Raw genomic sequence first — 25,466 nt, 5'->3', positions numbered from 1 at the left:
CCTAGTCAAAATAAATTGGCCAAACGAGTATGACGTTAGAAGATGGATGTGTCTACAGTATTAACTATGTGTTGTTTGTGCCCTCAGCTGTTCCATGACCCAGATGGGTTTGGGTTCCGTAAGAAGGCTGATATGTACATTAATGACATGTGGAACATTCTAGACTTTCTGTCCATACTGCTCTTCATCATCGGCCTGGCCTTCAGGTGAGCTGCCTCCTCTTCCTCATGTTCTTCTTCCTCTAACGCTCGCTAGCGTTAAAGATGAACTCCACTGTAGGGAATGGTAGCTAACATTTAAGATGGACCCCGCTGTAGGGAACACTCGCTAGCGTTAAATATGGACTCCACTGTAGGGAACGCTAGTTAGCGTTAAATATGGACTCCACTGTAGGAAACGCTAGCTAGCGTTAAAGGTGGACTCCGCTGTAAGGAACGCTAGTTAGACTCCACTGTAGGGAATGGTAGCTAGCATTAAAGATGGACTCCACTGTAGGGAACGCTAGCTAGCGTTATAGATGGACTCCGCTGTAAGGAACGCTAGTTAGACTCCACTGTAGGGAATGGTAGCTAGCATTAAAGATGGACTCCGCTGTAAGGAACGCTAGTTAGACTCCACTGTAGGGAATGGTAGCTAGCATTAAAGATGGACTCCGCTGTAGGGAACGCAAGCTAGCGTTAAAGATGGACTCCACTGTAGGAAACGCTAGCTAGCGTTAAAGATGGACTCCGCTGTAGGGAACGCTAGATAGAGTTAAAGATGGACTCCACTGTAGGAAACGCTAGCTAGCGTTAAAGATGGACTCCGCTGTAGCGTTAAAGATGGGGAAACAGCTCCATGTGCAGTAGCAATGTAATACAGCAAATGGCCGTGGCAGTTTCACCATTAATGATTCCAGCGTTAATGTCTATCAAGAGATGATCTCATACAACTGATCTACTGTATATTTCACTTGCAGACTGACCACCAGGTTGTTCTATGCAGGGAAGGTCATACTGTGTATCGACTTCATCATCTTCTGTCTTCGTCTCATGGCCATATTCATCATCAGTAAAACTCTGGGCCCCAAGATCATCATCGTCAGGAGAATGGTGAGAGGATGGATTGATACACATGAACTTCTTGTATGGAGCCATGCCGGATCCGGTAGCGTAATCATAGCCTCAAGCTCAATACCATAACGCAACGTTAACTATTCATGAAAATCGCAAATTAAATGAAATTAATATGCTAGCTCTCAAGCTTAGCCTTTTGTTAACAACACTGTCATCTCAGATTTTCAAAAATATGCTTCTCAAGCATAGCAAACTAGCATTTGTGTAACAGTACTGATAGCTAGCGTATCATTTAGCGTTAGCATCAGCAGGAAACATTTTCACAAAAACCAGCAAAAACATTCAAATAAATTATTTACCTTTGAAGAACTTCGGATGTTTTCAATGAGGAGACTCTCAGTTAGATAGCAATGTTCAGTTTTTCCTGAAAGATTTTTTGTGCAGGAGAAATGGTCCGTTTGGTGCGTCACGTTTGGCTACCAAAAAAAAAGAAAATTCAGTTATCCAAACGCCGAACTTTTTTCCAAATTAACTCCATAATATCGACTGAAACATGGCAAACGTTGTTTAGAACCAATACTCAAGGTGTTTTTCACATATCTCTTCAATGATGCACACTTCCAGGAACGATACTTCTCTGTCTGTATCGCATGGTAAAATTATTGACACTGAGAATTACGCACCAATGTAGACAAAGGACACCGGACGGGCCTCTGGCAAATGTAGTCTCTTATGGCCAATCTTCCAATGATATGCCTACAAATACGTCACAATGCTGCAGACATCTAGGACGAATTGAAGTTGCATCTTGGTTTCGCCTGTAAGATCAGTTCTGGGGCACCCACAGATAATATCTTTGCAGTTTTGAAAACGTCAGAGTGTTTTCTTTCCAAAGCTGGCAATTATATGCATAGTCGAGCATCTTTTTGTGACAAAATATTGCGCTTAAAACGGGCACGTTTTTTTATCCAATAATGAAATAGCACCCCCCTAGCTTCAACTGGTCATGTTATTGTGTTCTCTTCTTACAGACAGAGAGGTACATCCTACATTTTATACAGACTACAATGATGAGTCCTAAAATATTCCCCTGTGATAAAACATAATACTGAATGGTAGATTGCAACCAAGGGTTTTAGGTTGTGCAGCATGTAAACAATAACACCAAAATCCAATACAGGGAGAAGCGTGGTTTGAACAATCTTTCTCCTGTATTTAATACTAACACGGAACCCAAACCGGCTGCGCGCGCACCATCGTGCATACAATTATTTTGTCCCCCTACACCAAACGCGACCACGACACGTAGGTTAAAATATCAAAACCAACTCTGAACCAATTACATTACATTTGGGGACAGGTCGAAAAGCATTAAACCTTTATGGCAATTTAGCTAGCTAGCTTGCACTTGCTAGCTAATTTGTCCTATTTAGCCAGCTTGCTGTTGCAAGGTAATTTGTCCTGGAATATAAACATTGAGTTGTTATTTTACTTGAAATGCACAAGGTCCTCTACTCCGGCAATTAATCCACACATAAAACGGTCAACCGAATTCTTTATAGTCATCTCTCCTCCGTCCAGGCTTTTTCATCTTTGTACTTACATGGTGATTGGCATCTAAACTTTCATAGTATTACTACGACGACCGGCAACATAGTTCGTCTTTCAATCACCCACGTGGGTATAACCAATGAGGAGATGACACGTGGGTACGTGATTCTATAAGCGCGATCTGCGTCAGAAATAGAAAGGACTTCTATTTTATCCTTTGGCAATGCAGACACTCGTTGACGCGTGCGAGCAGTGTGGGTGCAATAATTGAGTAACATAGATTTCTAAATTTATTTTGCAACTCTCGCGCAAGCGACGCAAGCGGTGTAGTCAGGGTATTAGGCATGACTTATTTCGATATAAAAAAACAATCTTAGCTTCTTAGTCAGGTGTTTTATATGCATTACAAAGGACAACTTGTCATCAATCCAGACACCCAGGTACTTATATTGAGAAACAAGCTCAATGTGGGCTCCATTTATAGAACAGATATGCAGGTCCTCAGGGTCAACATTCCGTGACCTAGAGAACAGCATGAGCTTGGTTTTACTTATATTTAACACTAATTTAAGATCTGTAAGTGATTTCTGAATTGAATCAAAGTCATGCTGACGTTCACAAATGGCTTGCTGCACCGAGGTGGCACAGGAATACATAACTCTGTCATCTGCATAGAGATGAATGTTACAAGTTTTAACCTCTTAGTCCGCCCCATCCCGCATGCGGGATCGTGACTACAGCCTCAAGCTCATTACCATAACGCAACGTTAGCGATTTCTAAAAATCAAAAATTAAATGAAATAAATATGCCTGCTCTCAAGCTTATCCTTTTCTTAACAATCCTGTCGTCTCAGATTTTCAAAATATGCTTTAGAACCAGAGAAAATCAATAATTTGTGTAAGAGTGGTGATAGCTAGCTTAACATTTAGCGTTAGCATTTAGCACGCAACATATTCACAAAAACCAGCAAAGGGATCAAATAAAATAATTTACCTTTGAAGAACTTCAGATGTTTCAATGAGGAGACTCTCAGTTACATAGCAGATGTCCAGTTTTTCCTGAAAGATTCTTGTGTAGGACACATTGTTCCGTTTGTTACTATGCATTTGGCTACCGAAACTAACCGAAAATTCAGTCACCTACACGTCAAACTTTTTTCCGAATTAACTCCATAATATCGACTGAAACATGGAAAACGTTGTTTGAATCAATCCTCAAGGTGTTTTGTCATATATCTCTTCATTGAAATGGCAGTCCTAGAAGCCTTCTTTGTTCTCTGATTCGGATGGAAAAATAGCTGACTTTTGCGCACCAATTTCCACGCAGACACCGTGCGGGACACTTGGCAATTGTAGTCTCTTATGGTCAATCTTCCAATGATATGCCTACAAATACGTCACAATGCTGCAGACACCTTGGGGAAACGCTAGAAAGTGTCCGTTCATTCCTGTCGCATTCACAGCCATATAAGGCGATCATGGAAAACGTACCTTCAGAAATCCTGTTCATTTCCTGGTCGCTCAAACATCTTGGTTTTGCCTGAAGCTTTTGTTCTAAGGCACTCACAGTGAAAATCTTTGCAGTTCTGGAAACGTCAGAGTGTCTTCTTTCCAAAGCTATCAATTCCAAGCATAGTCGAGCATCTTTTCGTGACAAAATATTGCGCTTAAAACGGGCATGTGTTTTTATCCAAAAATGAAATACTGCCCCTATAGGACTAACAGGTTTCCTATGTCATTAATATACAACGTGAACAATAATGGACCCATTATCGAACCCTAAGGAACACCTTTTGAATCTAAAGAAATTCAGATTTAACAATCAAGATGGCCTGAGTTCTGTCACTAAGGTAATTCAGATTTAACCCCATCTATCAAGATGGCCTGAGTTCTGTCACTAAGGTAATTCAGATTAAACCCCATCTATCAAGATGGCCTGAGTTCTGTCACTAAGGTAATTCAGATTAAACCCCATCTATCAAGATGGCCTGAGTTCTGTCACTAAGGTAATTCAGATTAAACCCCATCTATCAAGATGGCCTGAGTTCTGTCACTAAGGTAATTCAGATTAAACCCCATCTATCAAGATGGCCTGAGTTCTGTCGCTGAGATAATTCAGATTTAACCCCATCTATCAAGATGGCCTGAGTTCTGTCACGAAGGTAATTCAGATTTAACCCCATCTATCAAGATGGCCTGAGTTCTGTCACTAAGGTAATTCAGATTAAACCCCATCTATCAAGATGGCCTGAGTTCTGTCACTAAGGTAATTCAGATTTAACCCCATCTATCAAGATGGCCTGAGTTCTGTCACTAAGGTAATTCAGATTTAACCCCATCTATCAAGATGGCCTGAGTTCTGTCACTAAGGTAATTCAGATTTAACCCCATCTATCAAGATGGCCTGAGTTCTGTCACTAAGGTAATTCAGATTTAACCCCATCTATCAAGATGGCCTGAGTTCTGTCACTAAGGTAATTCAGATTAAACCCCATCTATCAAGATGGCCTGAGTTCTGTCACTAAGGTAATTCAGATTAAACCCCATCTATCAAGATGGCCTGAGTTCTGTCACTAAGGTAATTCAGATTTAACCCCATCTATCAAGATGGCCTGAGTTCTGTCACTAAGGTAATTCAGATTTAACCCCATCTATCAAGATGGCCTGAGTTCTGTCACTAAGGTAATTCAGATTAAACCCCATCTATCAAGATGGCCTGAGTTCTGTCACTAAGGTAATTCAGATTAAACCCCATCTATCAAGATGGCCTGAGTTCTGTCACTAAGGTAATTCAGATTTAACCCCATCTATCAAGATGGCCTGAGTTCTGTCACTAAGGTAATTCAGATTAAACCCCATCTATCAAGATGGCCTGAGTTCTGTCACTAAGGTAATTCAGATTAAACCCCATCTATCAAGATGGCCTGAGTTCTGTTGCTAAGGTAATTCTGAAACCATAAATAGGCTGTATATCCCATAATGATCAACAGTGTCGAATGCCTTCCTGATAACAATGTTAAATTAAAAATGTTGGCTACTGATCCAGTAATAAGGGATGATCCAAATGATCAGCCCATGTCTAATGTTAACAAAGCATCCAGGACTTCTTGATCAGTGCATTTTCACCATCTACATCCAAACTACTCTTTTCAAGAGCTGGCTTAGAAATACATTCAAATATAAAACCTGTAGAGATAAAATGATGATTAAATGCATTAATGATATACATTTTGTCAGTAATTGGGCAAGAATCTAAATTAATTTATTATGGGAGAGAAGAGGAGACACAACACTTCGGTGATTTAACAGCTTTCCAGAATTTAGCTGGGTTTCCTGTACATTCAGATACTGTATTAACATAATAATCTGATTTTGCTTTTTTAACTAGTTCCCAAAAGAGTGTTAAACAAATCAAATATATTTTATATTTGAGATTCTTCCCTTTGCCCTGATGACATCTTTGCACACTCTTCGCATTCTCTCAACCAGCTTCACCTGGAATGAATTTCCAACAGTCTTGAAGGAGTTCCCACATGTGCTGAGCACTTATTGGCTGCTTTTCCTTCACTCTGCGGTCCAACTCATCCCAAACCATTTCAATTGGGTTGAGGTCAGGTGATTGGGGAGGCCACTTACATCACTCTCCTTCTTGGTAAAATATCCCTTACACAGCCTGGAGGTGTGTGGGGTCATTGCCCTGTTGGAAAAACAAATGATAGTCCCACTAAGCGCAAACCAGGTGGGATGGCTTGAAGTGTGCCTTGAATTCTAAATAAATCACAGACAGTGTCTCCAGCAAATCACCCCCACACCATCACATCTCCTCCTCCATGCTTCACTGTGGGAACCACACATGCGGAGATCATCCATTCACCTATTCTGCGTCTTACAAAGACACAGTGGTTGGAACCAAAAATCTCACATTTGGACTCATCAGACCAACGGGCAGATTTCCACCTGTCTAATGTCCATTGCTCAGGTTTCTTGGCCCAAGCAAGTCTCTTCTTCTTATTGGTGTCCTTTAGTCGTGGTTTCTTTGCATCAATGTGACCATGAAGGCCTGAGTCTCCTCAACAGCTGATGTTGAGATGTGTCTGTTTCTTGAACTCTGTGAAGCATTTATTTGGGCTTCTATTTCTGAGGCTGGTAACTCTAAAGCTCTAATGAATTTATCCTCTGCAGCAGAGGTAACTCTGGGTCTTCCTTTCCTGTAGCGGTCCTCATGAGAGCTAGTTTCAACATAGCGCTTGATTGTTTTTTGCGGAAGAAATGTTAAAAGTTCTTGATATCGGCACGGACGGATAAACATGGATAAACCTTTGAGATATATATGTCCAGTGGTGTAAAAGTACTTTAAAATACTACTTAAGTCGTATTTTGGGATATTTGTACTTTACTTGACTATTTATATTTTTCACAACTTTTACTTAACTTCCATTCCTAAAGAAAATAATGTACTTTTTATGACATAAATTTTCACTGACACCAAAAGTTATCGTTACATTTTGAATGCTTAGCAGGAGAGGAAACTGGTCAAATCTGTCAGAATCTAAACACACTTATCAATTGAACATTTCAGTATGTAAAAACATACTGAATGCATCCCTTAAAAACAACATTTATGGCTCATTTGACTTGAATACCCCTCGTAAAATTGACTGCTATGGACCATCATGGGGTATTAAACTACTTGTTATCTCTCTCCTCTCCTCCAGATGTTGGACATGTTCTTCTTCATGTTCCTGCTGAGTATCTGGGTGGTAGCATACGGCGTTGCTAAGCAGGGCATCCTCATCCACAACGAGGACAGACTGGACTGGATCGTCCGGGGCGTCATCTACGAACCATACCTTATCATCTTCGGGAATATGCCCTCTAACATCGACAGTAAGTCAACTGATCAATCAATTAATCAATCAAATATATTTATATAGCCCTTCTTACATCAGCTGATGTCACAAAGTGCAGTACAGAAACCCAGCCTAAAACCCCAAACAGCAAGCAATGCAAATGTAGGAGCATGATGAAATGTTGTGCAGATGAATAGGAACCGTCCTATCGTCTATGCAGCTATGTCTTTCTATGTTTTATGTCTTTCTATTTGTGCTCCTGTTTGAGTAGCCTGGTCCAGGTGTGTGTGTGCTCCTGTTTGAGTAGCCTGGTCCAGGTGTGTGTGTGCTCCTGTTTGAGTAGCCTGGTCCAGGTGTGTTTGTGCTCCTGTTTGAGTAGCCTGGTCCAGGTGTGTTTGTGCTCCTGTTTGAGTAGCCTGGTCCAGGTGTGTGTGTGCTCCTGTTTGAGTAGCCTGGTCCAGGTGTGTGTGTGCTCCTGTTTGAGTAGCCTGGTCCAGGTGTGTGTGTGCTCCTGTTTGAGTAGCCTGGTCCAGGTGTGTGTGTGCTCCTGTTTGAGTAGCCTGGTCCAGGTGTGTTTGTGCTCCTGTTTGAGTAGCCTGGTCCAGGTGTGTGTGTGCTCCTGTTTGAGTAGCCTGGTCCAGGTGTGTGTGTGCTCCTGTTTGAGTAGCCTGGTCCAGGTGTGTGTGTGCTCCTGTTTGAGTAGCCTGGTCCAGGGGTGTGTGTGCTCCTGTTTGAGTAACCTGGTCCAGGGGTGTGTGTGCTCCTGTTTGAGTAACCTGGTCCAGATGTTTGTTCTCTTGCCAACTCCATTTCCAAACATGACAATTCCATAAGAAGTTGGCAGGCGTGGAGTGACTGGATGACTCTATGGACGTAGAACTCAGTGGTTTCTCCATGGAGCGGCGCGATTGGACAAAGGAGGCCTCGGGCAAGTCCAAAGGGGGAGGGGTGTGCCTCTTCGTAAACAACATCTGGTGCCCTTCTTCCAGTGTGAAAGAAATCTGGAGCTTTTGCCTGTAGACTCTTTTATCTACCAAGGATGTTCTCATCCGTAATTATCACGGCTGTCTGCATCTCTCCACAAGCCAACACCACTTTGGCTTCAACACACTGTGTGGGGCCATAAACAAACAAGAAACCTCTCACCCAGAGGCAGCATTTCTGGTGGGCGGAGACTTAAAACCATTCTACCTCATTTTTACTAACGTCTCCTGCAACACTAGACCACTTTTATTCTACCCACAGAATTGCATACAAGGCCTTCCCTCCTCCCTTCGGCAAATCTGACCATGATTCCATTCTCCTGCTTCCTGTTTACCAAGCTCAAACAGGAGGAATCAGCTCAATCCGATGAAGCAGACGCGAGTCTACAAGACTGTTTTGCTAGTACAGACTGGAATATGTTCTGGGATTAGTCTGATAGCATTGAGGTGTTTACAACATCAGTCACAGGCTTCATCAATAAGTGCATAGATGATGTTGTCCCCACAGTGACTATAACAACGTATCCATACCAAAAACCATAGATTACAGGCAATATCACACTGGACTAAAGGCTACCGCTTACAAGGACGGAAACATGGACATGGACACATGCAAGAAAGCTGAGACATCAAACATGCAGAAGGATAATATAGGAGGAAGGTGGAATCCAATTACACCGGCTCCGACGCTTGTAGATGATATTGGATTACGAAGGGAAACCCAGCCGTGAGTTGCCCAGCGATGCAGAACTCCCAAACGAGCCAAGTGCCTTTTATGCTCGCTTCATGGAATATAACACTGTGCCTTGTGTGAAAGCCCCTGTTTTTTCCATAGGCTGTATGATGGGGTGGCAGGGTAGCCTAGTGGTTAGAGCGTTGGACTAGTAACCGGAAGGTTGCAAGTTCATATCCCCGAGCTGACAAGGTACAAATTTGTCGTTCTGCCCCGTTCTGCCCCTGAACAGGCCGTTATTGAAAATAAGAATTTGTTCTTAACTGACTTCCATGGTTAAATAAAGATAAAATAAATTAAAAAATGATCTCCATCTCAAAATGTTTAGACTCTACTAACTTGTTGGATGCATTTGCTGTTTGTTTTGGTCTCAGAATATTTTGTGCCCAATAGAAACCAATGGTAAATAACACTTCTACATTAATGTGGATGCTACCATGATTATCCTTTACGGGATAGGTGTTCCCCCCGCGGGACGGTTGAGCTAATATAGGCTAATGTGTACCAGGCTACTCAAGTAACTAGAACATTTCTTAGGACATAGACATATCTGATATGGGCAGAAATGGTGAGAGTTTAGCATGTCTTGGGGGTATGATATAAAATGCTAACCTCCCCTGTTATTGTAATGGTGAGAGGTTAGCATGTCTTGGGGTTATGATATAAATGCCAACCTCCCCTCTTATTGTAATGATGAGAGGTTAGCGTGTCTTGAGGGTATGATATAAAATGTTAACTTCCCCTGTTATTGTAATGGTGAGAGTTTAGCATGTCTTCGGGGTATGATATTTGTACGCCTGTAACTTTCTGGTGACAAATAAAAGTTGATTTGATTTGAAGAGAGCCGAAACAGACTGGCACACTTGATGTTGATCGATGTAATTGATCCATGTTGGGTCCTCTATCTGCTTCAGATGCCCTGTTTGACATCAAGGCCTGCAGTGTAAATGGTACAGAGTCTCAAAAGCCTAAATGTCCTATTCTTAACGAGGACAAGATGCCTGCCTTCCCTGAGTGGCTGACCATAATCCTACTGTGTGTCTACCTGCTGTTTGCCAACATACTGCTGCTCAACCTGCTCATAGCAATCTTCAAGTAGGTTCCAGTCATCAACCAATCAATCAAACGATCAATCAATCCATCCATCCAGCTACTCATCCACCCACCCACCCAGCCAGCCATCCATCCATCCATCCATCCATCCATGTATCCATCCAGCCATCCATCCAGCCATCAATCCATCCATCCATCCATGTATCCATCCAGCCATCCATCCAGCCATCAATCCATCCATCCATCCATCCATGTATCCATCCATCCATCCATCCATCCATCCATCCATCCATCCATCCATCCATCCATCCATCCATCCATCCATCCATCCATCCATCCATCCATCCATCCATCCATCCTCCCATCCATCCATCCATCCATCCATCCATCCATCCATCCATCCATCCATCCATCCATCCATCCATCCATCCATCCATCCATCCATCCAGCCATGTATCCATCCCATCCATCCATTCTATCCATCCATCCATCCACCCATCCATTACTCCATCCATCCATTCTCCCATCCAGCCACCCACCCATCCATTACTCCATCCATCCATTCCTCCATCCATCCATCCTCCCATCCAGCCACCCACCCATCCATTCCTCCATCCATCCATTCTCCCATCCAGCCACCCACCCATCCATTACTCCATCCATCCATTCTCCCATCCAGCCACCCACCCATCCATTACTCCATCCATCCATTCCTCCATCCATCCATTCTCCCATCCAGCCACCCACCCATCCATTACTCCATCCATCCATTCTCCCATCCAGCCACCCACCCATCCATTACTCCATCCATCCATTCCTCCATTCTTCCATTCATCCACCCATCCATCCATCCATCCATCCTCCCATCCAATACTCAGCCACCCACCCATCCATTACTCCATCCATCCATTCTCCCATCCAGCCACCCATCCATCCCATCCATCCATCCATCATCAATCCATCCATCCATCCATCCATCCTCATCCATCCAGCCATCCATCCATCCATCCATCCATCCATCCATCCATCCATCCATTCTTCCATTCATCCATCCAGCCACCCACCCATCCATTACTCCATCCATCCATTCTCCCATCCAGCCACCCACCCATCCATTACTCCATCCATCCATTCTCCCATCCAGCCACCCACCCATCCATTACTCCATCCATCCATTCCTCCATTCTTCCATTCATCCATCCCTGCATCCCTTCCTCCATCCATCTATCCATCCATCCACCATCCATCCATCCACCCATCCATCCTTTCATTCATCAATCTCTGCACTTTCTATCATCTTTCTATCATATTGTCCGTGTTTCACTCTTCTTCTCTTCTTCCCCTTCCTCTCCACCCTCCAGCTATACTTTCCAGGAGGTTCAGGATAACACAGACACCATCTGGAAATTCCAGCGGTATGAACTGATCAAGGAGTACCACAGCCGACCCGCTGCCCCCCCTCCACTCATCCTCCTCTCCCACATCTTCCTCTTCATCAGACGCATAGTGCTGCAGAGACCCCCCAATAGTTACAGAGCCTTCAGTGAGTCCTGAAATATATAAAATCCAAATGAAGCCTAGTCCTGGACTAAAAGTCACTTTCAAGACAAGGCTTCGTCTGTGTCCAGGAAACCTGCCTTCAAACTGTTAACCTGGTTAGCTCTTTCTTCTGTCCTAAATATATTATACAGTCTATTCTATTTCATATGGTTTCTCCTCTCTCCTCTCCTCCTCTCTCCTTTTCACTCCCCTCATCTCTCCTCTTCACTCCCCTCATCTCTCCTCTTCACTCTCCTCTTCATTCTCCTCCTCTCATTATCACTCTCTCCTCTCCTCTCCACACACCTCCTCTCCTCTCCACTCTCTTCTCCACCCTCTCCTCTCCACTCTCCTATTCACTCACCTCCTCTCCACTATACTCATCTCCTCTCGTCTCTCCTCCTCTCCACTGTTCTTTCCACTCTCCTCTTCACTCTCCCCCTTTCCACTCTCCACTCTCCTTGTCTCCCCCTCTCCACTCTCCTCCTTTCCTCTCTCATCTCCTCCTCTCCTCCACTCTCATCTCCCCTCTACTCTCCTCTCCACTCTCTCCTCTCCGTCTCTCCTCCTCTCTCATCTCCCCTCTACTCTCCTCTCCACTCTCCTCCTCTCCACTCTCTTCTCTCCTTCTCTCCTCCTGTCATCTTCTCCTCTCCACTCTCCTTCTCTCCTCCACTCCTCTATCCTTCCCACTCTCCTCTCTCATCACCACTTTCCTCCTCTCCTCACTCCTCTCCACTCTCCTACTCTCCACTCTCATCATCACTCTCCTCCTCTCTTCTCTCCTCTCCACACACCTCCTCTCCTCTCCACCATTCTCCTTTCCTCTCCTATCCACTCTCCTCCTCTTCTCACTCCTCTCCACTATCTTCTCCACTCTCGCCCTCTCCTCTCTTTTCTACTCCTCTCCACTCTCCTCCTATCCTCTCCACTCTCCTCCTCTCCTCACTCCTCTCCACTCTCCTCTTCGCGACTCTCCTCTCCACACACCTCTCTCCTCTCCACTCATTCTCTCTCCACTCTCCTATTCCTCACCTCTCTCCACTCTCATCTCCTCTCGTCACTCCTCCTCTCCACTCTTTCCTTCTCCTCTTCCTCTCCCCCTTTCCCTCTCCCTCTCCTTGTCTCCTCTCCACTCTCCTCCTTTCCTCTCTCATCTATCCTCTCCTCCACTCTCCTCCTCCTCTCTCATCTCCTCCTCTCCTCCACTCTCATCTCCCCTCTACTCTCCTCTCCCTCTCCTCCTCTCCCTCTCTCCTCTCCGTCTCTCCTCTCTCATCTCTCCTCTCCACTCTCTCTTCTCTCCTTCTCTCCTCCTCATCTCCACTCTTCTCCTGTCTTCTCCACTCTCCTCCTCTCCACACTCTTCCTCTCCTCTAACCTTCTCCACTCTCCTCCTCTCCACTCTCTTCCTTTCCTTTCTTCTCTTCTCTCCACTCTCCTCCTCTCTTTTCCAGAGGAGAGGCTGCCTGAGGTGGAGGAGGAAGAGTTATTGTCGTGGGAATCCTTTATGAAGGATAACTACCTTCTCTCCTGCAGACAGCAGCAGAGCCAGAGCATGGAGCAACGTACCACAGACACCGCTGACAAGTAACTTATTACTCTGTTTTTATGAAGTGTCTTTTCTGCAATACATGACCAACCTAAATAATAAATAATATCTCCTCCTCTCCACTCTCTTCCTTTCCTTTCTTTTATCCCACTCTCCTCCTTGTTTCAGACATGAGGTGGAGGAGGAAGAGTGGTCGTGGGAATCAAACCCACTCCCTGCAGTTACAAGCGCCATGCTCTACCCAACTGAGCTACAGAAGGACCACAACCTGGGTACTACTCTGTTCCAAGCCCAACTGGACTTGTCTGGCCTGTTGAATGTGCAAACAGCCTGACACGTAGGGTTGAAAATGAGGACTTCTCCAGTGATTCTGTGTGTCCCCCCACCTCCCAGGGTTAGGGTCTATGTGATTCAGTGTGTCACCCCCCCACCCCCAGGGTTAGGATCTGTGGGATTCAGTGTCTCCCCCAGGGTTAGGATCTGTGGGATTCAGTGTCCCCCAGCGTTAGGATCTGTGTGATTCAGTGTCCCCCCCAGGGTTAGGATCTGTGTGATTCAGTGTCCCCCCCAGCGCTAGGATCTGTGTGATTCCGTGTCTCCCCCAGGGTTGGGGTCTGTGTGATTCAGTGTCTCCCCCAGGGTTAGGATCTGTGTGATTCAGTGTCTCCCCCAGGGTTAGGATCTATGTGATTCAGTGTCTCCCCCAGGGTTAGGATCTGTGTGATTTAGTTCTCCCCCAGGGTTAGAATCTGTGTGATTCAGTGTCTCCCCCAGGGTTAGGATCTGTGGGATTCAGTGTCTCCCCCAGGGTTAGGATCTGTGTTATTCAGTGTCTCCCCCAGGGTTAGGATCTGTGTGATTCAGTGTCTCCCCAGGGTTAGGATCTGAAATTCAGTGTCCCCCCAGGGTTAGGATCTGTGGGATTCAGTGTCTCCCCCAGGGTTAGGATCTGTCTTTCAGTGTCTGAAAGCCAGTTAAGGGTCTGTGGGATGACCATTTTGTCTCCCGTACCTTCTCGGTTAGGATCTGTGGCATTCAGTGTCTCCCCCAGGGTTAGGGTCTGTGTGATTCTGTTCAACTGTTCTAACCTCTTTCATATCGCCATCCTAAAGATTGGAAAGCTACTGTCATCCCCCTCTTCGGGGAGACACTCTAGGCCAAACTTTACAGACCTGTTTATGAGTTTCTAAGGTCTTTATTTAAGTTTAAACAGATCACTGACCATTTTGAATCAACCTTTCCACTGTGCAATCCAGTTTGCCGGTTTTGCCAGCTGGCTCAAGGTTCAACGATATAATAATAATAATAATAAAATAATAATAATAATATATGCCATTTAGCCGCTTTTACAAAGACTACAGTCATGTGTGCATACATTCTATGTCTGGTGTATGATATAAAACCAAATGCATCCTTTTCAAACGTTCGCTGCCCGCACTCAGGATAGCATCACTACTCTGGACGGTTCTGACTTAGAATATGTGGACAACTATAAATACCTAGATGTCTGGTTAGACTGTAAAATCTCCTTCCAGACTCATATTAAACATCTCCAATCCAAAATCAAATCTAGAATCATCTTTCTATTTCGCAACAAAGCCTCCTTCACTCACGCCGCCAAACTTACCCTAGTAAAACTGACTATCCTACCGATCCTTAACTTCGGCGATGTCATCTACAAAATAGCTTCCAATACTATACTCAGCAAACTGGATGCAGTCTATCACAGTGCCATCCATTTTGTTACCAAAGCCCCTTATACCACCCACCACTGTGACCTGTATGCTCTAGTCGGCTGGCCCTCGCTTTTATATTCGTCGCCAGACCCACTGGCTCCAGGTCATCTATAAGTCCATGCTAGGTAAAGCTCCGCCTTATCTCAATTCACTGGTCACGATGGCAACACCCACCCGTATCACACGTTCCATCAGGTATATCTCACTGATCATCCCCAAAGCCAACACCTCATTTGGCCGCCTTTCCTTCCAGTTCTTTGCTGCCAGTGACTGGAACGAATTGCAAAAATCGCTAATGTTAGAGACTTTTATTTCCCTCACCAACTTTAAACATCAGCTATCTGAGCAGCTAACCGATCGCTGCAGCTGTACATAGCCCATCAGTATATAGCCCACCCAATTTACCTACCTCATCCCCATACTGTTTTTATTTTATTTACTTTGCTGCTCTTTTGCACACCAATATCTCTACCTGTACATGTTCATCTGCTAAATTGTAATTATTCGCTCCTATGGCCTATTTATTGCCTCCCTCATGCATTTTGCACACACTGTATATAGACTATTTTTTCCTACTGTGTTATTGACTTGTTTATTGTGTTATTGGCTTGTTTATTGTTTATTCCATGTGTAACTCTGTGTTGTTGTTTTTGTCACACTGCTTTGCTTTATCTTGGCCAGGTCACAGGTCTTCATCCCCAGGGTTAGGATCTGTGTGATTCAGTGTCTTTGTCCCCAGGGTTAGGATCTGTGTGATTCAGTGTCTTCGTCCCCAGGGTTAGGATCTGTGTGATTCGGTGTCTTCGTCCCCAGGGTTAGGATCTGTGTGATTCAGTGTCTTCGTCCCCAGGGTTAGGATCTGTGTGATTCAGTGTCTTCGTCCCCAGGGTTAGGATCTGTGTGATTCAGTGTCTTCGTCCCCAGGGTTAGGATCTGTGTGATTCGGTGTCTTCGTCCCCAGGGTTAGGATCTGTGTGATTCAGTGTCTTCGTCCCCAGGGTTAGGATCTGTGTGATTCAGTGTCTTCGTCCCCAGGGTTAGGATCTGTGTGATTCAGTGTCTTCGTCCCCAGGGTTTGCACCATAACAGAGCTGCTCCAGAGGGAGGAGGCCACAGGGTCGGTTGCTTTAGTGAAGAGATTGACCAGACTGGAGGAGCAGGTATTGACCCCCACATCACTTTACCAGCCATCACTCTGACTTACTGTGTTTATAACGTTTTAAACACCTTCAGGACTATTGTTATCACTTCTCCAGGTCTCTCAGTCAGCCAGAGCTCTCCAGTGGATCATGGACACCCTCAAAGCTCAGGGTCTACACTCTAAAGAGGAGGCTCCACAGCTGGGTGAGGTCCTGATTTCTGGAGTAGAACATTATTCCCCCTCTCACTGGACTCTGTTTCCGTAGATACAGTAAATACTGTAGATAGATAGCTGTATTTACATGTTGTCCTATGTGTAATCTATCTAGCCTCACCTGGTAAGCTGAAGAGGTCTGAAAGTGAACCCAATGAACCCCATAGACAAGAGAAGACGTTTTACCATGTCAACGCCCGGCGTCTGGACTACCCTGACAGTACCATCCCTCGCTTCCCTGTTCTTGAGGAGAAGGTGCCCTGGGAGGTGCCTGACTAATGTTATAACTCCTAGAGCAGAAGGTGCCCTGGAAGGTGCCTGACTTAAATAACCTAATAGGAGAAGGTGCCCTTGTAGGTTCCTGACTAATATTATAACTCCTAGAGGAGAAGGTACCCTGGGAGGTGCCTGACTAATATTATAACTCCTAGAGGAGAAGGTGCCCTGGGAGCTGCCTGACTAATGTTATTACTCCTAGAGGAGAAGGTGCCCTGGAAGGTGCCTGATTTAAATAACCTAATAGGAGAAGGTGCCCTGGGAGGTGCCTGACTAATATTATTACTCCTAGAGGAGAAGGTTCCCTGGGAGGTGCCTGACTAATATTATAACTCCTAGAGGAGAAGGTACCCTGGGAGGTGCCTGACTAATATTATAACTCCTAGAGGAGAAGGTGCCCTGGGAGCTGCCTGACTAATGTTATTACTCCTAGAGGAGAAGGTGCCCTGGGAGGTGCCTGACTAATATTATAACTCCTAGAGGAGAAGGTACCCTGGGAGGTACCTGACTAATATTATAACTCCTAGAGCAGAAGGTGCCCTAGAAGGTGCCTGATTTAAATAACCTAATAGGAGAAGGTGCCCTGGGAGGTGCCTGACTAATATTATTACTCCTAGAGGAGAAGGTTCCCTTGGAGGTTCCTGACTAATATTATTACTCCTAGAGGAGAAGGTTCCCTGGGAGGTGCCTGACTAATATTATTACTCCTAGAGGAGAAGGTGCCCTGGGAGGTGCCTGACTAATATTATTACTCCTAGAGGAGAAGGTGCCCTGGGAGGTGCCTGACTAATATTGCCCCATACGTATTATGTTACCTCACAGTAGAGTTACTAAGGCTGTGTTTGAAATCGCACCCTGTTCCTATAGTTCACTTCTTTTGACCAGAGCACATATGGCACTGTACAGGAATATGAGCTATTTCAGACACAGCTGAGCTACTGCAGTTGAACATCTCATTCTAATGCTATTGTTATGTGTTTATAATGGTTTCAGTAAATACATCTCCTCTGTTCCAGGTTGACTTCATCCTTTACAATCCTCCTGTTCTGAATGGAGACAGCCAGGATCAGACAGATGGGTGAGTTGTTTGGGCCAGGATCAGAAAGATGGGTGAGTTGTTTGGGTCAGGATCAGAAAGATGGGTGAGTTGTTTGGGCCAGGATCAGACAGATGGGTGAGTTGTTTGGGCCAGGATCAGAAAGATGGGTGAGTTGTTTGGGCCAGGATCAGACAGATGGGTGAGTTGTTTGGGCCAGGATCAGACAGATGGGTGAGTTGTTCGGGCCAGGATCAGACAGATGGGTGAGTTGTTTGGGCCAGGATCAGACAGATGGGTGAGTTGTTTGGGCCAGGATCAGACAGATGGGTGAGTTGTTTGGGCCAGGATCAGACAGATGGGTGAGTTGTTTGGGCCAGGATCAGACAGATGGGTGAGTTGTTGGGGCCAGGATCAGACAGATGGGTGAGTTGTTTGGGCCAGGATCAGACAGATGGGTGAGTTGTTTGGGCCAGGATCAGACAGATGGGTGAGTTGTTTGGGCCAGGATCAGACAGATGGGTGAGTTGTTTGGGCCAGGATCAGACAGATGGGTGAGAGTTGTTGGGCCAGGATCAGACAGATGGGTGAGTTGTTTGGGCCAGGATCAGAAAGATGGGTGAGTTGTTTGGGCCAGGATCAGAAAGATGGGTGAGTTGTTTGGGCCAGGATCAGACAGATGGGGAGTTGTTTGGGCCAGGATCAGACAGATGGGTGAGTTGTTCGGGCCAGGATCAGACAGATGGGTGAGTTGTTTGGGCCAGGATCAGAAAGATGGGTGAGTTGTTTGGGTCAGGATCAGACAGATGGGTGAGTTGTTTGGGCCAGGATCAGACAGATGGGTGAGTTGTTTGGGCCAGGATCAGACAGATGGGTGAGTTGTTCGGGCCAGGATCAGACAGATGGGTGAGTTGTTTGGGCCAGGATCAGACAGATGGGTGAGTTGTTTGGGCCAGGATCAGACAGATGGGTGAGTTGTTTGGGCCAGGATCAGACAGATGGGTGAGTTGTTTGGGCCAGGATCAGACAGATGGGTGAGTTGTTTGGGCCAGGATCAGACAGATGGGTGAGTTGTTTGGGCCAGGATCAGACAGATGGGTGAGTTGTTTGGGCCAGGATCAGACAGATGGGTGAGTTGTTTGGGCCAGGATCAGACAGATAGGTGAGTTGTTTGGGCCAGGATCAGACAGATGGGTGAGTTGTTTGGGCCAGGATCAGACAGATGGGTGAGTTGTTTGGGCCAGGATCAGACAGATGGGTGAGTTGTTTGGGCCAGGATCAGACAGATGGGTGAGTTGTTTGGGTCAGGAGCAGATAGATGAGGAATCCACAGTGTAATTCTTCCTCTGTGACCACGTGACATTATTTGTGTCTGTTGTATCCCACTCTGCTTTCCGCCCTCAGATCAGAACCTGATTCTGTAAAGCGTTACAGGTATGAAGACATAACACGTAGAAACAGCTTATAACCATCTTTTAATCCATGTGTTTTGTTGCCTAATATCAGTCATCTCTAACGTGTGTAGAAACCCAGGAGGCAGGACAGGCATGAAAGGAAAAGGAGCACTGACCTGTCTGGGTCCAAACCTGATCCTGGACCCTGTCCTCACACGGTACGAGGCTCCACAGATACATAACAGCTTAATATGCATTCCAAATGGCACCCTTTTCCCTATATGGTGCACTACATTTAACTAGAGCCCTATGGGCCCTGGTCAATAGTAGTGCACTACATTTAACTAGAGCCCTATGGGCCCTGGTCAATAGTAGTGCACTACATTTAACTAGAGCCCTATGGGCCCTGGTCAATAGTAGTGCACTACATTTAACTAGAGCCCTATGGGCCCTGGTCAATAGTAGTGCACTACATTTAACTAGAGCCCTATGGGCCCTGGTCAATAGTAGTGCACTACATTTAACTAGAGCCCTATGGGCCCTGGTCAATAGTAGTGCACTACATTTAACTAGAGCCCTATGGGCCCTGGTCAATAGTAGTGCACTACATTTAACTAGAGCCCTATGGGCCCTGGTCAATAGTAGTGCACTACATTTAACTAGAGCCCTATGGGCCCTGGTCAATAGTAGTGCACTACATAGGGAATAGGGTGCCATTTGGGAAAGAGTGGTAGTTTAGTTAGCTAGAGGATAAAACTCTCTGAGGAGAATAAACCATGTAGTTGATGGATAGTGTGTTGTTTCAGTGTACTCTGTTGTTGATTTACTGAGAGCTCTGCTTTAATAGTTTATAATATTATAATAACCTGTTGTTGTTTATTTACTGAGAGCTCTGCTTTAATAGTTTATAATATTATAATAACCTGTTGTTGTTGATTTACTGAGAGCTCTGCTTTAATAGTTTATAATATTATAATAACCTGTTGTTGATTTACTGAGAGCTCTGCTCTAATAGTTTATAATATTATAATAACCTGTTGTTGATTTACTGAGAGCTCTGCTTTAATAGTTTATAATATTATAATAACCTGTTGTTGTTGATTTACTGAGAGCTCTGCTTTAATAGTTTATAATATTATAATAACCTGTTGTTGTTTATTTACTGAGAGCTCTGCTTTAATAGTTTATAATATTATAATAACCTGTTGTTGTTGATTTACTGAGAGCTCTGCTTTAATAGTTTATAATATTATAATAACCTGTTGTTGATTTACTGAGAGCTCTGCTCTAATAGTTTATAATATTATAATAACCTGTTGTTGTTGATTTACTGAGAGCTCTGCTCTAATAGTTTATAATATTATAATAACCTGTTGTTGATTTACTGAGAGCTCTGCTCTAATAGTTTATAATATTATAATAACCTGTTGTTGATCTACTGAGAGCTCTGCTCTAATAGTTTATAATATTATAATAACCTGTTGTTGTTGATTTACTGAGAGCTCTGCTCTAATAGTTTATAATATTATAATAACCTGTTGTTGTTGATTTACTGAGAGCTCTGCTCTAATAGTTTATAATATTATAGTAACCTGTTGTTGATTTACTGAGAGCTCTGCTCTAATAGTTTATAATATTATAGTAACCTGTTGTTGTTGATTTACTGAGAGCTCTGCTCTAATAGTTTATAATATTATAATAACCTGTTGTTGATTTACTGAGAGCTCTGCTCTAATAGTTTATAATATTATAATAACCTGTTGTTGATCTACTGAGAGCTCTGCTTTAATAGTTTATAATATTATAATAACCTGTTGTTGTTGATCTACTGAGAGCTCTGCTTTAATAGTTTATAATATTATAATAACCTGTTGTTGATCTACTGAGAGCTCTGCTCTAATAGTTTATAATATTATAATAACCTGTTGTTGATTTACTGAGAGCTCTGCTCTAATAGTTTATAATATTATAGTAACCTGTTGTTGTTGATTTACTGAGAGCTCTGCTCTAATAGTTTATAATATTAGAATAACCTGTTGTTGATTTACTGAGAGCTCTGCTCTAATAGTTTATAATATTATAGTAACCTGTTGTTGTTGATTTACTGAGAGCTCTGCTCTAATAGTTTATAATATTATAGTAACCTGTTGTTGATTTACTGAGAGCTCTGCTCTAATAGTTTATAATATTATAGTAACCTGTTGTTGTTGATTTACTGAGAGCTCTGCTCTAATAGTTTATAATATTATAATAACCTGTTGTTGATTTACTGAGAGCTCTGCTCTAATAGTTTATAATATTATAATAACCTGTTGTTGATCTACTGAGAGCTCTGCTCTAATAGTTTATAATATTATAATAACCTGTTGTTGTTGATTTACTGAGAGCTCTGCTCTAATAGTTTATAATATTATAGTAACCTGTTGTTGTTGATTTACTGAGAGCTCTGCTCTAATAGTTTATAATATTATAGTAACCTGTTGTTGTTGATTTACTGAGAGCTCTGCTCTAATAGTTTATAATATTATAGTAACCTGTTGTTGTTGATTTACTGAGAGCTCTGCTCTCATAGTTTATAATATTAGAATAACCTGTTGTTGTTGATTTACTGAGAGCTCTGCTCTAATAGTTTATAATATTATAATAACCTGTTGTTGTTGATTTACTGAGAGCTCTGCTCTAATAGTTTATAATATTATAGTAACCTGTTGTTGTTGATTTACTGAGAGCTCTGCTTTAATAGTTTATAATATTATAATAACCTGTTGTTGATTTACTGAGAGCTCTGCTCTAATAGTTTATAATATTATAGTAACCTGTTGTTGTTGATTTACTGAGAGCTCTGCTCTAATAGTTTATAATATTATAGTAACCTGTTGTTGTTGATATACTGAGAGCTCTGCTTTAATAGTTTATAATATTATAATAACCTGTTGTTGATTTACTGAGAGCTCTGCTCTAATAGTTTATAATATTATAGTAACCTGTTGTTGTTGATTTACTGAGAGCTCTGCTCTAATAGTTTATAATATTATAATAACCTGTTGTTGATTTACTGAGAGCTCTGCTCTAATAGTTTATAATATTATAATAACCTGTTGTTGATCTACTGAGAGCTCTGCTCTAATAGTTTATAATATTATAGTAACCTGTTGTTGTTGATTTACTGAGAGCTCTGCTCTAATAGTTTATAATATTATAATAACCTGTTGTTGATTTACTGAGAGCTCTGCTCTAATAGTTTATAATATTATAGTAACCTGTTGTTGTTGATTTACTGAGAGCTCTGCTCTAATAGTTTATAATATTATATTTACTGAGAGCTCTGCTCTAATAGTTTATAATATTAGAATAACCTGTTGTTGTTGATTTACTGAGAGCTCTGCTCTAATAGTTTATAATATTATAGTAACCTGTTGTTGTTGATTTACTGAGAGCTCTGCTCTAATAGTTTATAATATTATATTTACTGAGAGCTCTGCTCTAATAGTTTATAATATTAGAATAACCTGTTGTTGTTGATTTACTGAGAGCTCTGCTCTAATAGTTTATAATATTATAGTAACCTGTTGTTGTTGATTTACTGAGAGCTCTGCTCTAATAGTTTATAATATTAGAATAACCTGTTGTTGTTGATTTACTGAGAGCTCTGCTCTAATAGTTTATAATATTATAGTAACCTGTTGTTGTTGATTTACTGAGAGCTCTGCTCTAATAGTTTATAATATTATAATAACCTGTTGTTGTTGATTTACTGAGAGCTCTGCTCTAATAGTTTATAATATTAGAATAACCTGTTGTTGTTGATTTACTGAGAGCTCTGCTCTAATAGTTTATAATATTAGAATAACCTGTTGTTGATTTACAGGTGGAGAGACAGTGAGAGATCTGCTCTAGAGTTCCTGGCGGTCTGGGACCAGGAGGATGGGCTCTGGACACTACCTGGGGTGAGTACAGAATGGACAGAATGGACAGTATGTGGACTCTTGTGTGCTTTGATAAATATCCTTTTACATAGTCGACAAATAATGAAATAATCATCTCTATCCTCTATTTGAGGAAGCTTGGAGATCAAGGTTCTATGACATGAACTTAAATCCGAGAGTGTTGAATCCTACTGACAAACTCTTCTGTTTCCTTCAAGGGTCCTGTCCAATCAGACGAGCCCCTGCCAGACAGATTACTGAGGATTATGGGACAGAAGATCTATGACAGGATCAAAACTAAGGTGGTAGAGGTAACCAAGGTACACCTGACTGGCTCCTCAAGCTTAATAAAAGCCCTATAGCTACTGTCAGTGGTAGTTGTGGTACCATGAAACATGACCACAGATTCTACTGTATACTACAAGCACCAAGCCGTTAATGTAATAAATATATTACTTTACAATGACAGTCGATACATGTTACTGTTCTAGTTAGTAGCTGTGCTAGTCAAATCAAATTCAAACAAGTCCAAGTGTATTTGTCACGTGCACAGGTTACATCAGGTGGATACAGCACTGTGGAATGCACTAACACTGAGGGCTCTATTCAATCAATCTATTACAGCACTAAAACTGAGGGCTCTATTCAATCAATCTATTACAGCACTAAAACTGAGGGCTCTATTCAATCAATATATTACAACACTAACACTGAGGGCTCTATTCAATCAATCTATTACAGCACTAACACTGAGGGCTCTATTCAATCAATCTATTACAGCACTGAGGGCTCTATTCAATCAATCTATTACAGCACTAACACTGAGGGCTGTATTCAATCAATATATTACAGCACTAACACTGAGGGCTCTATTCAATCAATCTATTACAGCACTGAGGGCTCTATTCAATCAATCTATTACTGCACTAACACTGAGGGCTCTATTCAATCAATCTATTACTGCACTAACACTGAGGGCTCTATTCAATCAATCTATTACAGCACTAACACTGAGGGCTCTATTCAATCAATCTATTACTGCACTAACACTGAGGGCTCTATTCAATCAATCTATTACAGCCCTAACACTGAGGGCTCTATTCAATCAATCTATTACTGCACTAACACTGAGGGCTCTATTCAATCAATCTATTACAGCACTAACACTGAGGGCTCTATTCAATCAATCTATTACAGCACTAACACTGAGGGCTCTATTCAATCAATCTATTACAGCACTAACACTGAGGGCTCTATTCAATCAATCTATTACAGCCCTAACACTGAGGGCTCTATTCAATCAATCTATTACAGCACTGAGGGCTCTATTCAATCAATCTATTACAGCACTAACACTGAGGGCTCTATTCAATCAATCTATTACAGCACTGAGGGCTCTATTCAATCAATCTATTACTGCACTAACACTGAGGGCTCTATTCAATCAATCTATTACAGCACTAACACTGAGGGCTCTATTCAATCAATCTATTACAGCACTAACACTGAGGGCTCTATTCAATCACTCTATTACAGCACTAACACTGAGGGCTCTATTCAATCAATCTATTACAGCCCTAACACTGAGGGCTCTATTCAATCAATCTATTACTGCACTAACACTGAGGGCTCTATTCAATCAATCTATTACAGCACTAACACTGAGGGCTCTATTCAATCAATCTATTACAGCACTAACACTGAGGGCTCTATTCAATCAATCTATTACAGCACTAACACTGAGGGCTCTATTCAATCAATCTATTACAGCACTAACACTGAGGGTTCTATTCAATCTGTATTGCTGAAGCTTTACAGATTCCGCCTTAGAAAGGAAAAGGTCATTTCAGAATGAGCTGACAAATGCATCGTTCACGGAGAATGCAGTCTCCACTAACGTGGGAATAATGCCTTTAAAAGCTGTAGTGACTGTAACCAGCGATCTGATTGAATCCTGGCCAAAGTCAGAAAACAGCAAAAACACTATATACTGGTCAATACCAGTGCAGGGATACTGGTGATAGCTGAGGTCAGTTGCTGTACCTGTGTTCTGCAGGTCCACGAGGGCTACGTAGACGACGTCAGGAACACAGACGATGCCTGGGTAGAAACTACAGTCCTGAACATCCATCTAGACAGGAGAAGTCTACTGATGGCTGATATCAACCGCATGGTGAGAACACACACACGGCACCACTTCCCCTATAACATGCTATATCCTATCCTTACAGATCACACACACGGCACCACTTCCCCTATAACATGCTATATCCTATCCTTACAGAACACCATACTCCACAACACGTGCCCTATAATATGCTATATCCTATCCTTCCAGAACACACACACGGCACCACTTCCCCTATAACATGCTATATCCTATCCTTACAGATCACACACACGGCACCACTTCCCCTATAACATGCTA

At 42.9% G+C, this 25,466-nt stretch overlaps 1 protein-coding gene across 4 annotated transcripts in view; it reads left to right on the top strand.

The window, feature by feature from the left end:
• Positions 1 to 25,466, top strand: part of trpm2 (transient receptor potential cation channel, subfamily M, member 2) — a 90,176-nt gene that overhangs the window by 62,459 nt on the left and 2,251 nt on the right. For 3 of the 4 annotated variants that reach the window (XM_052523303.1, XM_052523306.1, XM_052523305.1), the window contains 15 exons: positions 88 to 206; positions 959 to 1,091; positions 7,322 to 7,493; positions 10,087 to 10,267; positions 11,587 to 11,768; positions 13,222 to 13,354; positions 16,125 to 16,212; positions 16,309 to 16,396; positions 16,522 to 16,673; positions 17,699 to 17,760; positions 19,123 to 19,152; positions 19,244 to 19,330; positions 22,981 to 23,059; positions 23,257 to 23,358; positions 25,095 to 25,211. In XM_052523303.1, the coding sequence (XP_052379263.1) occupies positions 88 to 206; positions 959 to 1,091; positions 7,322 to 7,493; positions 10,087 to 10,267; positions 11,587 to 11,768; positions 13,222 to 13,354; positions 16,125 to 16,212; positions 16,309 to 16,396; positions 16,522 to 16,673; positions 17,699 to 17,760; positions 19,123 to 19,152; positions 19,244 to 19,330; positions 22,981 to 23,059; positions 23,257 to 23,358; positions 25,095 to 25,211 (1,725 nt within the window). The remainder of the gene's footprint in view (positions 1 to 87; positions 207 to 958; positions 1,092 to 7,321; positions 7,494 to 10,086; positions 10,268 to 11,586; positions 11,769 to 13,221; positions 13,355 to 16,124; positions 16,213 to 16,308; positions 16,397 to 16,521; positions 16,674 to 17,698; positions 17,761 to 19,122; positions 19,153 to 19,243; positions 19,331 to 22,980; positions 23,060 to 23,256; positions 23,359 to 25,094; positions 25,212 to 25,466) is intronic. The other variant, XM_052523304.1, reaches the window with a different exon arrangement.

Source organism: Oncorhynchus keta, chromosome 7, assembly GCF_023373465.1.
Source record: "Oncorhynchus keta strain PuntledgeMale-10-30-2019 chromosome 7, Oket_V2, whole genome shotgun sequence".
In the NCBI taxonomy this organism is placed as follows: Eukaryota; Metazoa; Chordata; class Actinopteri; order Salmoniformes; family Salmonidae; genus Oncorhynchus; species Oncorhynchus keta.
Note: the sequence above shows the minus strand (reverse complement) of the source record. Positions and strands in the feature narration are given on the sequence as shown.